Genomic DNA, 13,185 nt, shown 5'->3' with positions numbered 1-13,185 from the left:
TCCAGGGCCTGGTCCAGAGCTGTAGCCACCAATCACAGCATGTCAGGCAGCCTGTCCTGATGGAGCACGGTGTCAGTGCAACACTCAGAGTTGCTGAGGTTGAAGCCTCAAGAGACCCGCCGCCTCTCTTCTTCTTCTCTCTTTGTCTGTCCCTCCCTCTCTCCCTGTCTGGCTGATGACACAGTGAGCTTTTTGAGCAGAGATGGATGTACAGGACTACGTGAACAGATAAATAAGTAAAGTTTAGCCTGAAGTCGTGACATCTCAAAAAACTTGACATTGGTTAAAACTAAGTGAGCACCACGACAGAAGGATCTGAATGACAATACGACAAAAACAAATGAAGCGACATCAAGTGTAAAAAGTGGACAGAGCTTCGGGGAATAAAAAAGTAAAGCCAATGTAGAGGTGCCTGAAACCTGCATTCTTTTTAATGGCCAGCAGGTGGCTATTCCACTGGTTGCAAAATTAAGCTGGATTGTATGTAAGTGTATGAGAAAATTACCCTACATAATATACGCTCACATTTTCACGTCTGATGTAACAAGCAGGGAGAGGCACTACAGTACAGCCAAGGTTAGTATCATAGAGAAACAACCTCAATGGCGTGTCTCTGGTTTTTCAGTCAGATTGAATCAGAATATCCCCCCCAAACTCCCCCTCTCGTTCAAGTATGGTCACTTCTGGCTCCAAAAAACCAAGATGTTTATGACTATGATGCCAAACTTGAGGTGTCAAATGGTTCCAAACCAAAGAGTCACATCATGGTGGGTTTACACTTGTTTGTGACACTGGTCACTTTCTTTGCGACAGGAAATGCTCTATATGCCACCTACAGGCTCCACATGAAACCAGCTCATAAAAAAAGGCCTACAAGGAAATGTAGGAAGTCACAAGGAAATTACTAATGTTGAGGGGTAAAGTATACTACTCCATTTTTCATATCGCATGTCCTGGAATGAAATAAATATGACAAATCGATTACACATAGGAACATATATGTTAATATAAAAGCCCCGATAATTCCTTTTTGGATGAAATCACACCTACTGTAGCCTTGGCATAAATGAAAAACAGCATGTTATATGGTCAACTCCATGCAGTATGCAACAGGAAGATCAAAGGTTTCCCATTAAAATGTGTTGAATGGCCACAGAGAGTTAACATCAACTTTAGTTCACATCTGAGAGAAGGCCTTGCAGTAAAATCTATTCATAATTCAATATTTCCTTTATTTCTCTCTGGATATTATGCCGCAACCAGGCTCGCAGGGAAAAAAAAAATGTGGTTTGTGTGTAATTTGCAATTTCCTGCAACATCGTCTTTTGAGGAGAAATCTGAGATGAGGTGTTTGGAAAGGAGAAGGTTGATGAAGCAGCAGGGAGCACGAGATACAAAGGGGGGGAGAAGGAGAAATACTGCAAAATAAAAAAAAGATTGGCATAAAGAGCATTATGAAGGTGGTGAAAGAAAAAGACAGGAATGGAGACAGAGAGAGAAAAAAAGTTTGAACTAGAATGACGCATAATGCTGATATGCCAAGAAAGCAAACACTAAGTTATCTCCTTGTCTATGCATGTGAGTGTATGATATGCAAGTAAACTGTAAACTGCGAGGAGGGAATGTGCTAGAAAAGCACAACAGAGAGAGAGAGAGAGAGAGAGAGAGAGAATAAAAAGCTTTTACTAGAAGTAAAAATATAACCAAGTGCCAAATATCGTTACTAAAAACCCAGTATACTTGACATGACGTGTCCCTTTATTATCAAAAAAAAAACTGGCGACAATATCAGTTTTAATCCTCCAGCATGCATACTGGGTCCCAGTTAATATGAATTTCTGCTATGGAGTTATAAAAACCAAACAAATCAGGTTTCTTCCAACACATATCTCGGCAGGCAAGGGAATTGGTAATAGCACAGTTAGTTTCCCAGACTTGTAGTCACACCCCCTCAGGTAATTCTGTTCTTAGCTCTTTTTGAAGTGACATGACAGCCCAAAGCAAACTAAAACACTGAGCAGCAAGACAGATACATATATATTAGACTCATAATCAACACATTATAAATTAAATGGTGGTGTTGGAGCCTGTCAGCCGTAAAAATATGTTTGTGCCTGTAGTGCTGGCCAAGGAAGTTCTGCAAATGTGCAGAAGTATGTGTCCGTGTGAGTAACTTAACATTTTTAAATACCGTGGAGCTGCTCACAGTCTCTGCAAGATTTCAAATGGTTGTCTGTTTGTGGAACTTGCTGAGTGTTCATCATATTATCCTCTGTTCTCAGAAGAGCGGGCCTTCTATACACCACACTGTGGTTAGCTAGAATTAACTGGCAGAACCATTTTCTGTACGTGTGTGCGTGTGGGACAGCGAGCATGTGTGTTCTGTCTGCTGTGTTTTTTCCACAACTTTGGGATGAGATCTGAGAGGAAACGGACAGATTTCCATCTGCCTGCTTCATTTGAAAAAAAAAAAAAAAAAAAAAAAAGCCCTTCTTGCGATTCAAATATATGCTTTAGCCACCTCTCTCTTGCCCCCCCCCCATCTCTCCTTCTCTATCCAAGTGGCATCTGTGGATGACCAGGGCATCAAGAGTCTCAGGGGCTGAGGGAGGAACAGGGGGGAGCAGGAGGGAAAAGGAAAAAGAGAGGAGCGAGAGAGAGAAAGAGAAAGAGGGAGCAAGCGCCTCTCACTTCATATTTCCCCAGCACCACCCCGGCGTGCCAGCCAGCCTGCAGTCTGTTCTCCTTTGAGCTTTCTATTCTACCACAGCACAGAAAAAAAAAAAAAAAATCAATTCATATTTCCATAATCCACACTTCTGTCTGTCTACATGTCTATGCCCCCCTCCTCCCTCCAGTCCCTCTCCTTCTCTCTTTAGGTCTCCCTCTCTCTCTCTCTCTCCCTCTCCCTCTCCCCTGGGGTAGACTAACCCCTCCACCCCGATCCTACGGCCTACAAATGTCATTACGCTGAGCAACAATAACGGCCTAAACAAAAGGAGGCCTTGCTCTGAGCCCTGAGCCCCTCTGTGGAGACTGTTGGCTGCTGCTGCCATATGCTGGCCAGCTCAGGCCACAGAAAGAGACAGAGACTGTGGCTACAGAGGACTCCAGCCTTCAGCCCCACAAAGGAGGAAAGGAGCCCTAATCCTGGTAATGAGGCCTGTGAATACAGCCTTTATGTATACGGGGGAAAGGGCCAATCCCTCTGTACACAGCACGCTAACTAGCCATCTTAAGGGCCATCTTATCCACACAAACGATCTGGATGACAACAGAATGAAAGAAAAGTAATGTTGTGGTGGTTGTAGGGGGGCTTTAAAGAGAGACACACTGGAGAAGAGGGATGAGACAGGCCCATGTCAACATAAACACTACTGTATGTTTACACTACGTTTATTTTTTTTTTTTGTATTTCATCTCTCTTGGATTCGGCTGCTCTTTCTACTCCTTTTCCCTCACTTCCATTTCCTGTGCCTACCTCTGCAAGTCTGTAATTTCTCGCTCACACTCTCGTTCCCTCACTCCCTCTGCCTCTTACTCTGATAGCACGCTCTGGTTCTTGTGGGGCAGGCAGACATCGCCTGAAGCATCTTTCTACAAGCCCGTTTATTCCTCAAAGTGGATCAGAGAGGCAGGAGAGCTGTTTAAACTCACTGGTTTGGCTGCTGTGTTGAGAGATAGTTAGCCTATGCACATATTGTTGTCTTTTTCTCTATTTTTTTCTTCTTTTTTGTTTTTGCAGTTTGTCCATCTTTCCCTTCAGTCCATTGATGGGCTGCTGTAGTCATCTCTCCAGTGATTTGCTCCAGGACCCTTTTTGATGCTGTGGCCACTCTTGGAACAGAAACAACATGTTTTATGTCTTGTTTTTTTTTTCCTGTCAAATACTCATCCTCTGTATTTTTTAGGCTAACTAACTGACAGTGCAAAACACACACACACACACACGCACACATACACACACAGCAAGTAAAAAGCAAGAGTCATGGAGTTGGAGTCACAACATGGCAATGATGCAACCTAATCCACTTACAGAGTGATGTGCAAAACACAGATATTAATACACACTCGTTTTGATCAAGTTGGATCTCGACTGTTGTTCTTTGAAGGTGAAGCCAGAGAGAAATAACAAAGACGCCCTGCTGTGGTGGTGTATTTTCTAAGGGTAAAGACCAAGGATTTCAAATAAAAGGAATATTAAATCAATTCAAATTATCCCAAAGATTTTTTTTTTGTTTTGCAAGTGCATGTATGCTGTCCCCCTGAGACAGCAGATAAGAGTCCTGATTGGCTTAAAGAGCAATTTGGGTCTTATTCTGTAGTTTGGACCAACATTTCTTATATTGTGCTCCAAGTACATTTGTAAAGAAATCAATGAAAAGAAGTCAGATACGGCAATAAAAATGCAATTAGCATTTAAACAAAGGACAGGTTTAACAAATCCAAAGTTAGCTTATCTTACTTATTTGGAGAATAAAAGTAAGGATGAACCAATCTAACTTGTTATATCCTTATACTAACTTCTATATCACCAATTACCTGAACACAAATAAGAATTGTGAATCATATTCTTATCACATGAGTGATATTACAGATTACTCTATGTGCAAATACAAGCCAACTATTCTTAATATCTCTTTATTATTGTTTTTTCCATGTCTTTTGAGAAAATCTTAAGTGTGGACAATCTTTTTAATGCCTGTTTTATTCTTAGTCACCTTTGGTGTCTTCTTCAGTAACCATCTTATTTATCTCTATTTTCTCATTACTACTTTTATCTTATATTCTGCACAACGCAGCTCAGAGATGCTTTGCTGTTTCGTTGTTTTGTACGATGACTGACCACTTAAATCTTGAATCAGTCAAAAGCAGGTACTTAGTCAATTCCAGTGTTTTGTCCTTATTTTTTTCATCCTTACATCTTGATGCATTGAGTTTACTGGAATCATATTTAGTTGGCATCCCACTGTGACTGAATTACTGTGTCTAAGAGCAGAAACACTAAATCGTATAAGCAAAAACACTATTTCTATTGTGGATCTGTCATTTGATGATCAGCATTATTTGCCTTGTGACCAACCTGTCAAATTGGACACATGCATTCCTTGAGAAATCACCTGGAACCTGGTTAAACCTTGGCCAACTGGACTTTCCATAGTTGTGCCCACACACAATGACATTAACACACAGATGGTTTAATTGGATTTTATTGTAGCAACGTTTCCATGTTCCAAGATCACAATTTCTTCTTTGCCAAGCTGAAGTAAGTTATCATATTAATAGACATGTTCGCCAAATACACAAAAATAAGACCCAAGTTGTTACACTGTAATCATCCGTTACACCTTGTCCGCTTCAAAAATGTCCAACAATACAGACAAGTGGGAGACACAGAGGTGCGTTAACCCTGAAATACTTACCTCTCACCGGAGTGGGAAGAACATGGTGTGCCAAAAAGCAGTGCAAAACAGCTGCGGGTTTTGCATTCACTTTGAGTATGAAGCCAATAATGCAATACATGTGAGACAATAGGAAGCAGACACGGTAGCACAATGAGAGCGAAAGCATGAGAGAGAGGGGAAAACAGAGGTGTGCATTCCTGTCACGGTTGCATGATAATTACTGATTCGTCGGTTATTGAAGACCTGCTCACTGCTTTTCATTATCAGCAACAGATGTACAATGAGACGGAGGAGAGGAGGAAGAGGAGGAGGAGGAGGAGGAGGAGAGAGAGAGAGCAGGAGAGGAAGCACTGATCGGGATGAGGAGGAGAGTAGTGGTGGTGGTGGTGGTGGTGATAGGTGCTGGGGGAGGTTACCACAGGATGGCAGGGTGAGTGAGGGCATTAGGCAAGGAAGGGAGATGGGAGATGAAGAGGAGGAGGAGGAGGAGGAGGTAGAGGTTGTCTGTAACAGTGAACGAGGGAGAAGGAGAGGGATAGAGAGAGAGAGATAGAGATAGATATAGAGAGAGAGAAAGAGAAAGAGAGAGAGAGAGAGAGAGAGAGAGAGAGAGAGAGAGAGAGAGAGAGAGAGAATGAAAAAGCAGAGTGTGTTCCAACCTGGTCTGTGTGGTCCTGGGGGAAGCTCCACAGCACGGTTGGATCTAGAGGTAATTGACAGACAGCATTAATCAGCGGGTGAGAAACACACCGTCTTCGCTAGCTGCCTCAGAACACATACATATTAATGAGAGGGGTGGGGGCAAGGGTGGCTGCTGCGAGTCTGTGCACGCACACACGCACACACACACTTGCACTCATATACTCACTTACACACACACACACACACACACACATGCACACACACGCACACACACAGAGCTGTGCACAGTGAAAGACAAGAGAGAGAGAGAGAGAGAGAGAGAGAGCGTGTCTAGGCTGTATGTGCTGTAAATATGCTAATCTATATTCTCAGTGTAGATATGATCGCTTATATTATACACCAATTCATGCACATTTAAGAAAGTCCTATCAACACATACTCCGGTTCATTTGCTTAATTATTCCTACATTGATACAAGCCGCGCTGTTTGCTGAAGAGATGTAAAACCTAAGCTGAAAGGTTTAGAATCATAATAGCGGTTTGTGATTTTTCTTCTTCCGTAAACAAAGTAAACATTAGCGCTGAGAGATTAACAGAGCTGATCAATTGATAGAGAGAAAGACAGGGAATTAACCAGTACTGATTTTGTTGATTCACGTTCAAGTCCGTGTTGAGTGTAAACACAGAACACTAGCTGGGTTAACAGCTTCAAAAATGCCATTGTAGATAAACAATTTGAAGGTAAAACATTTTGCTTTGATAAGACTATAAGACTAGATTAATTGATCATTCCAAAAAAGAACTGAGAGATAATAATCAACGGTGCAATAATCTTCGAAAATGTTGTTCAGTTTTTTTCCAAAACCCAAGATGATGTCCTCAAATGACCTGTTTTGTCCACAGCACAAGATATCCAGTTTACAGTCATAGAGTAAATAAACAAAAAAAAAACACATTTACCTAGACTAGGTTCAGTATTGACTTTTACTCTGAAGTTGAAAGTAAAATCCTGCACACCATCTGACATTTTTAAACCAGTCGTAGGAAATGAAAACACGCTGTAAGACTGACACTAAGATAATAAAAGTAGAAGTTTATGAAGGTAAATTAAATGGTTATTTTGCATCGTTTTGGTATATCTATCAGGACATTTGGTATATTCATCCAAGACCATCAGTTAGCCATTCAAAATAAATGTATCTTTGCGAGTTAGATAGTGTGCAGGGTTTTGCTTTCAACTCATGAGCTACTCGTCCCTCTCCAATGCACTGTCTTATGAAATACCAATCTATTATTATCAAAATATTCTTAAATCAATATGAAACAACTTATCAATGAATCATTGCAGCACTACAACCTAGAATGGTTCAACAACATAAAGAGTCATAACAGGTTGTTAGTGTAGTATATAAATAATTAAGACATTTAATACAACAAATCCATCAGCATGATTCTCTTTGGACTGATGTTTTGATATCATAATACAGATGGGAATTGTTCATTCACAGCTGTGGCTGGCAAATTGACACAGGATAAATATACCAAACTGCAAACAATAACCATTTAAGTCAACTACTGTCACTCAACTCGTTTTCATCTCTCTTCAAGCTAGCTTCCAAACTAAAACATTAACCTCGCTTCTCACAGGCTTATTCCATGTGGCTGAAAGCAACCAGCCACCGAGCTATAGCCTGAACACAGGGGTCTCTGGTAAACATGGCTTCCACAGCTCCAAGGTCACCCTGCGACCTCGGCAGGAACAGCGAGGGTTTGAAGAGACGAGCTCTCACATGCCAGGTTCACTGTCATGGACAAACAAAAGGCCCACAGGCTCATGAACACATCCCCATGTCTGCCTAAAGATGGCTCGCTGACAGGAAGTGAATCTGGAATGACCAAACATTTTGATGACATTGAAAAACAGTCACTGTGACTTCAGTAGAAGGCATAAACGATGAGGCTGATTAAGTCCCAAAACTGAAAGATGACAGACCCTTTAAACATGCATATGCTCACAGAGACTAACACAGACATTTATGAAGCCTAGGAACCACTTTAGTGAAGAGGACATGCAATACCACACAATGTGTAGAGTGGCTTCATGGCTATCACACCAGGCTGCCTGAGACAGAGAGCTATACAATGGACAAACGGATGACAGGACACAGCAGAATCCATCATGCCTTACATAATCCTGTTGGATAATTTCATGGGCCCCATCTTGAAAAGAGCAGAACAGAAAAAAAGCAGCAAAGCTCTGCACTTCAAGTCCAACCACCACCCCCCCTTCTCCTTACTCAATGATCTGCCACAGTAAGGGCTATTTTATGCTGATTTACTGGGTGAGAGGATGGGAACTGCTGCTCGAGTGTGATACAGGACAGAGGAAAAGGGACAGGAGTTGAGGAAGTGGGGGGGGGGGGGGCAATGTTTGTAACTTTTGGCAGCTCTCCTACTATCCACAGTGATTGGCCCGGTGTGCTTAGGTATGAAAAAGAGCAGGTAAAACACGTTAGCGATGGCTTAGTTTCAGGAAGTTTCCCAGTGAGCGTGGTTTGGTCATTCAAATGGGTTAGGGTTAATACAGTTATTTTTAATAACTATAATATTTTTAATTTTAATGTTATGGATTGCATCTCTATATCTTGGACTTCTTATCCACCTCACCAATCAATCTGACTCCAGTTGAAAGGGTTACGATGTGATTCTAAAAATAAATTCTTAAAACGATGAACATTTTTTTCTATTTCAACACACAATATATTTGAATGAAAATAATTCAATTATGTCTCAGAGAAATTCAGTTCCAAAATGATCTACAACGAAGACTTACACTAAAGGCTACTTTCAGAAAATGTGCAGAGATGTAAAGAAAATGAATGCAGCATATGAAAAGAAGGCTCTGTCCATATGAATATCTAACTTTACAACCTAGCTTATACTTAAACACAATGCACATGTTTTACAGCCATTATGTTTCACTATTTCTTTGGTTCAGCTGGAAGAAACATACAACCCGATCTTGTTAAAGTCGCTCATAATGCTGATAATTAGGTTTTACATTTCCAATTATTTCTCTGCATCAAGACATAACTAGCTTTAAAAATATTGCTGGTTCCAAAAGTTGTTCATCAGCATTTGTTCCTGATAGGATTGTGTCACATACAATCCTCAAGTCTTCAATGTGTGGACTCCAGTATGCTCAATTCAGCATGGAGTCACACAGAGGGAAGTGAAGCTCCAGAGAGAGAGAGAAAGAGAGAGAGGCACGAATAGAGAGAACACAGGAGGCGGAAAACAGTAAACTGGAACAACACACAGCAATCCTTCTCTCATGCAGCTGAGGACATGCGAGAACTTCACAGCACTACGAAACACCTTCCTTTAACCCTCATATTTGCTCCACCTCCACATTTCTCTGCCAATCCTTTCGCTTGTCTAGCCCACCATTTTTTTATTATATTTTCTGTCCTTCTCGCCCCTCTCCGTTTCCCATGCCTGCCTAATTTTGTCTTTTTCTTCCACAACCTTTCTTTCTCTTGATCCTGCCCTCCCCTGCAGCTTTCTGTCCTCTTCACTACTGCACCCCCTTTCTCTATTTTTCTCACCCTCTTGCGCTCGTACACCCCTCCCTTTGGACGTGCGGGGCGTGTGGTGGACGCAAGAGGGGGCCTGAAGGGGGTTAAGGCTGAAAGTTGAAGGTTACGGAGGTGAAGAGGACCCCTGCTGCTCCGCCAGGGGACACAAATGTCACCATGACAGATCCTGCACCGGTTTAATCCACCCTCCCCTTCTTCAAAAACGCGCACACACACACACACACACACTAGAGCTCACAGACACTGACCAAAAATACAATTGATATGATTTACTCCCGAATACTGCATAACCAATGTCATCAGATAAATAGGGACAAACAAGAAAGCATCACAAACCGTCTTCTTTTCAACACATAAAAAAATAATGAAGGTGTAAATTACATGACAGTAATTCTCTCCATTTAAATGTCAGCAAAATGTTTCACTACTTGATTTGCAGGGCAGGGATTCCGGACAGCCACACAGTGATCACATTTCTGTCTGCGGCCTCTGTGGATTCCGCTTTTTGAGCATTTTTAAAACACAGGCTGTGGATTTTACAAGCGCATTGTATAAATGTTTTGGCTTGCTCACAAGGTCATAAAACATTCTCGGCATGCAACAGACAATGGTAGCTGTCAGTTACAATAAAAAACGACAAAGTCAGAGACACAGGGGTTCTGGAGGACACCAGCGATGGCAGACACGAGCAAGACTGCAAATCCTACAAAGGTTTGAAATACAGGGCCTTGTTCATGGTAACTTGGGATCATGGGAGCTAAGTGACAGTTTGCTAAGATGCAATAACTGCATTGTAGCATTTAACTTTTGCTACACCAGCTGTTGCTAAGACTAATCAACCACTTTCTGCTATTGTGAACACCTCCCCACACTCCCTGCTACCCGTTTGCCCACACATCTGTCCTGCTAACCATGCTCAGTTAGGCTTGCCTGCATAATGCATTTATTTGTTAGACATCAGCCTCTCCATCACCTATCTCCATCCGAGCCAGAAATGCAAAGGGTTCAAAATGTGTTTATTGTATTTCCTATAGTTGACAAAATCTACAACAAGCTGTGGCAAACAGTATGAAAACTGTCCATTTGATGCGACACCAGTGGCAGCTAGAGTGACAAGGGGAAAACAACCGATAGTATATTTGATCCTAGTGGAGCGTAAACAGATCCAGTGGGTGAGAATTGAATTGAAATCACCTATCCCGAGTCAGATTCCTCCATTTACACCCCGGGAAATGGAGGTGGGCAAATGTGACGACAAGCTTAAGGAGTGACCACTGCTCCCTGTTCACAAAGTGCATGTGTGGCTGTTCGCGAATTGTGTACCGTACAAATAAATGCATGTTTACACGTAGACAACAAGCTCAGGAGTGAATATTTATTGTACAGTAGCATGTCCATTGATCTCTGAGGGCTTCAAGCGTGGCTGATCTCCAACAGTCACGATGGGGGCAACATGCATGAAGCCCCTGAGCCATGACACAGATACTGGGGAGAGGGGGGCGGCGGTGGTGGAGATGGTCAAAAATCAATGTTTTGGCTATTCCTGAGACGCCCGTCTTTAAAAGTCGGAGGGGGAGAGCGAGTGAGGAGAAAGGAGGGTTAATAGGTGAAGGGTGCTGGGAACTGAGAGCGGGGCAACAGGGAAGGAGTGGGAGGAGGAAGGATGAGGTGAGGGAAGAAATGGATGGATTGCCTGAGAGTGGGAGGTAGACCTCTGCCTCTCCCAACTGACACCACTTCCTTCCTACCTCCTCAGGTGGATCATTAAACGTGATGGGATTAAACAGAATAAATTAGCTGGATATGTGCACTGAAACATGAGAGAAATAAGCCTACCCCTTCATCTCATCTCGTATTTCTTCTATTCTCTGCATAAATCTATGTCTACTGGCACTTCCAAGTAGGCTAAAAATGAAAAATGCTGGCATCCTCATCTTGGCATACATCTATGCTTCTTGGGATTTCCAAGTAGGCTAAAAAGAAGCTGTTGGCAGAGGATGTCATTCCTAATGCTGCCCTAATGCTGCTGGCTGGAAGAAAAAGTTGGCGCATAACACCAGTGTGTCAGAAACCTCACACTGCCCAGCGCTGCACTGCAAGTTATTCAACTTCAACCATTTGTATAATACAACTAACTTATTCGGAATGACACGGAGCTTGAGAAAAACACAAAAACACTACTGCTATTACTACAACTCCTAGAGAGCTATATGATAGAAATGAAATACCACCACAGTACAGAGGTTTGTGTATGTGTTTCTATATGATCACCTCAGCAGCTCAATAACAGTGGCCTGAATGCATGGTTCTGGCTTTAAGACAGAGAGATTCTAGTAAAAACACAAAAAGACCTAACCCTAAATCCAGTGTGAATACACATTTAGATGAAAGCCTCTAGTTTATAATTCTCTATACTATGTGAATCAAACACAGACTTAGAGCCCTCATGGCCATCCAGTGTTCTAAAGGCATAAAAAATGCACTTTTTTCACCTTTTTCCATGAACGACTGAATGTGTGTTGTGAGTGAATAGGGGGCCTGTTTGTTAAGAGAGGCCAAATCCCATATGGTGAACAGCAGCTCCTCTGGTGAGAAGAGAGGCTGTGAAAGCCACCGGCAGCCCCTCTCCTCCATCCGTGCTCCGGAGATGAAGGGATGTAGCGCCTGCCTCTCCTTGTTCCTTCTTTTTCTCGCTCCCTTTGCCTCCTCTCCTCCCTCTTTCTTGGCCAGGGGTTAAACTGCTGCACTCTAACCTCCTTGGCAATGATTTCATTCACTCCGTTTCTCTCGCTCGCTCTCTCATCTTTGAGAGAGATTTATTTCACAGTATGTAGTGGATTAGGCCCCCTTCATATGCCCTCGGACAAAAGCATTGTTTTAGCACTAGCCTGTTCGCTGTAACGGGAGGAAGCTACCGCTACTAAGCATCCACAATACGGCCATTGTGGACACAGGGCTGGAAGGACCCTGCCTCGGAGGCCGTCTAGACTTTGAGCCTGGGCCGATTGGAAAAACAGAGGGAGAAAATCCCATCAGGCAGTGGAGTGAAAGTTAACTAAGGTAACCTGCTGTGAACCTGATGAAGATGTCAAGCCAACATATGGCAAAAAATGTCTATTGTCAGAACAAGGAGCTTTCTTCCCTCAGAGGGAGGGTACGGTGGAGGAGGAGGAGACGAGGGGTGGCTACAGAAGACTAGGGGGGGTTGCACAACCTAAAGGAAGGAATAACTGTGGTGGTCATCGTTTTACTTCTGGATCAGTAGCCTTATTCTGGCAGGGAGGAGGCCCAACCCCGACACTCACAATTAAAGGAGTAAGCAGATTAACTGGCATCTTTCAAAGGCCGGCAGAAAGAAAACACACTCACAGACGTTTAAAACTTTTTTTTTTTCCCCCTTTTGCCTATCAAGTCCCCACACTGCACACTGCAAATGGCATTACATTTCATGCTGATTTAGTGAGCAAGAGAAACTTCTTAAATGATGATATGCTCCTTAAGTTTACTAAAACTGATTGGTCACACTAAGTTGTTACAAA

The 13,185-nt window shown here is 42.5% G+C and overlaps 1 protein-coding gene across 3 annotated transcripts in view; it reads right to left on the bottom strand.

Annotated features, from left to right (window-relative positions):
- dennd1b (DENN/MADD domain containing 1B) overlaps positions 1-13,185 on the bottom strand; it is a 107,329-nt gene that overhangs the window by 76,946 nt on the left and 17,198 nt on the right. For all 3 annotated transcript variants that reach the window (XM_037114746.1, XM_037114745.1, XM_037114747.1), the window contains exon 3: positions 6,065-6,108. In XM_037114746.1, the coding sequence (XP_036970641.1) occupies positions 6,065-6,108 (44 nt within the window). The remainder of the gene's footprint in view (positions 1-6,064; positions 6,109-13,185) is intronic.

Source organism: Acanthopagrus latus, chromosome 11 (assembly GCF_904848185.1).
Source record: "Acanthopagrus latus isolate v.2019 chromosome 11, fAcaLat1.1, whole genome shotgun sequence".
Lineage (NCBI taxonomy): Eukaryota > Metazoa > Chordata > Actinopteri > Spariformes > Sparidae > Acanthopagrus > Acanthopagrus latus.
Note: the sequence above shows the minus strand (reverse complement) of the source record. Positions and strands in the feature narration are given on the sequence as shown.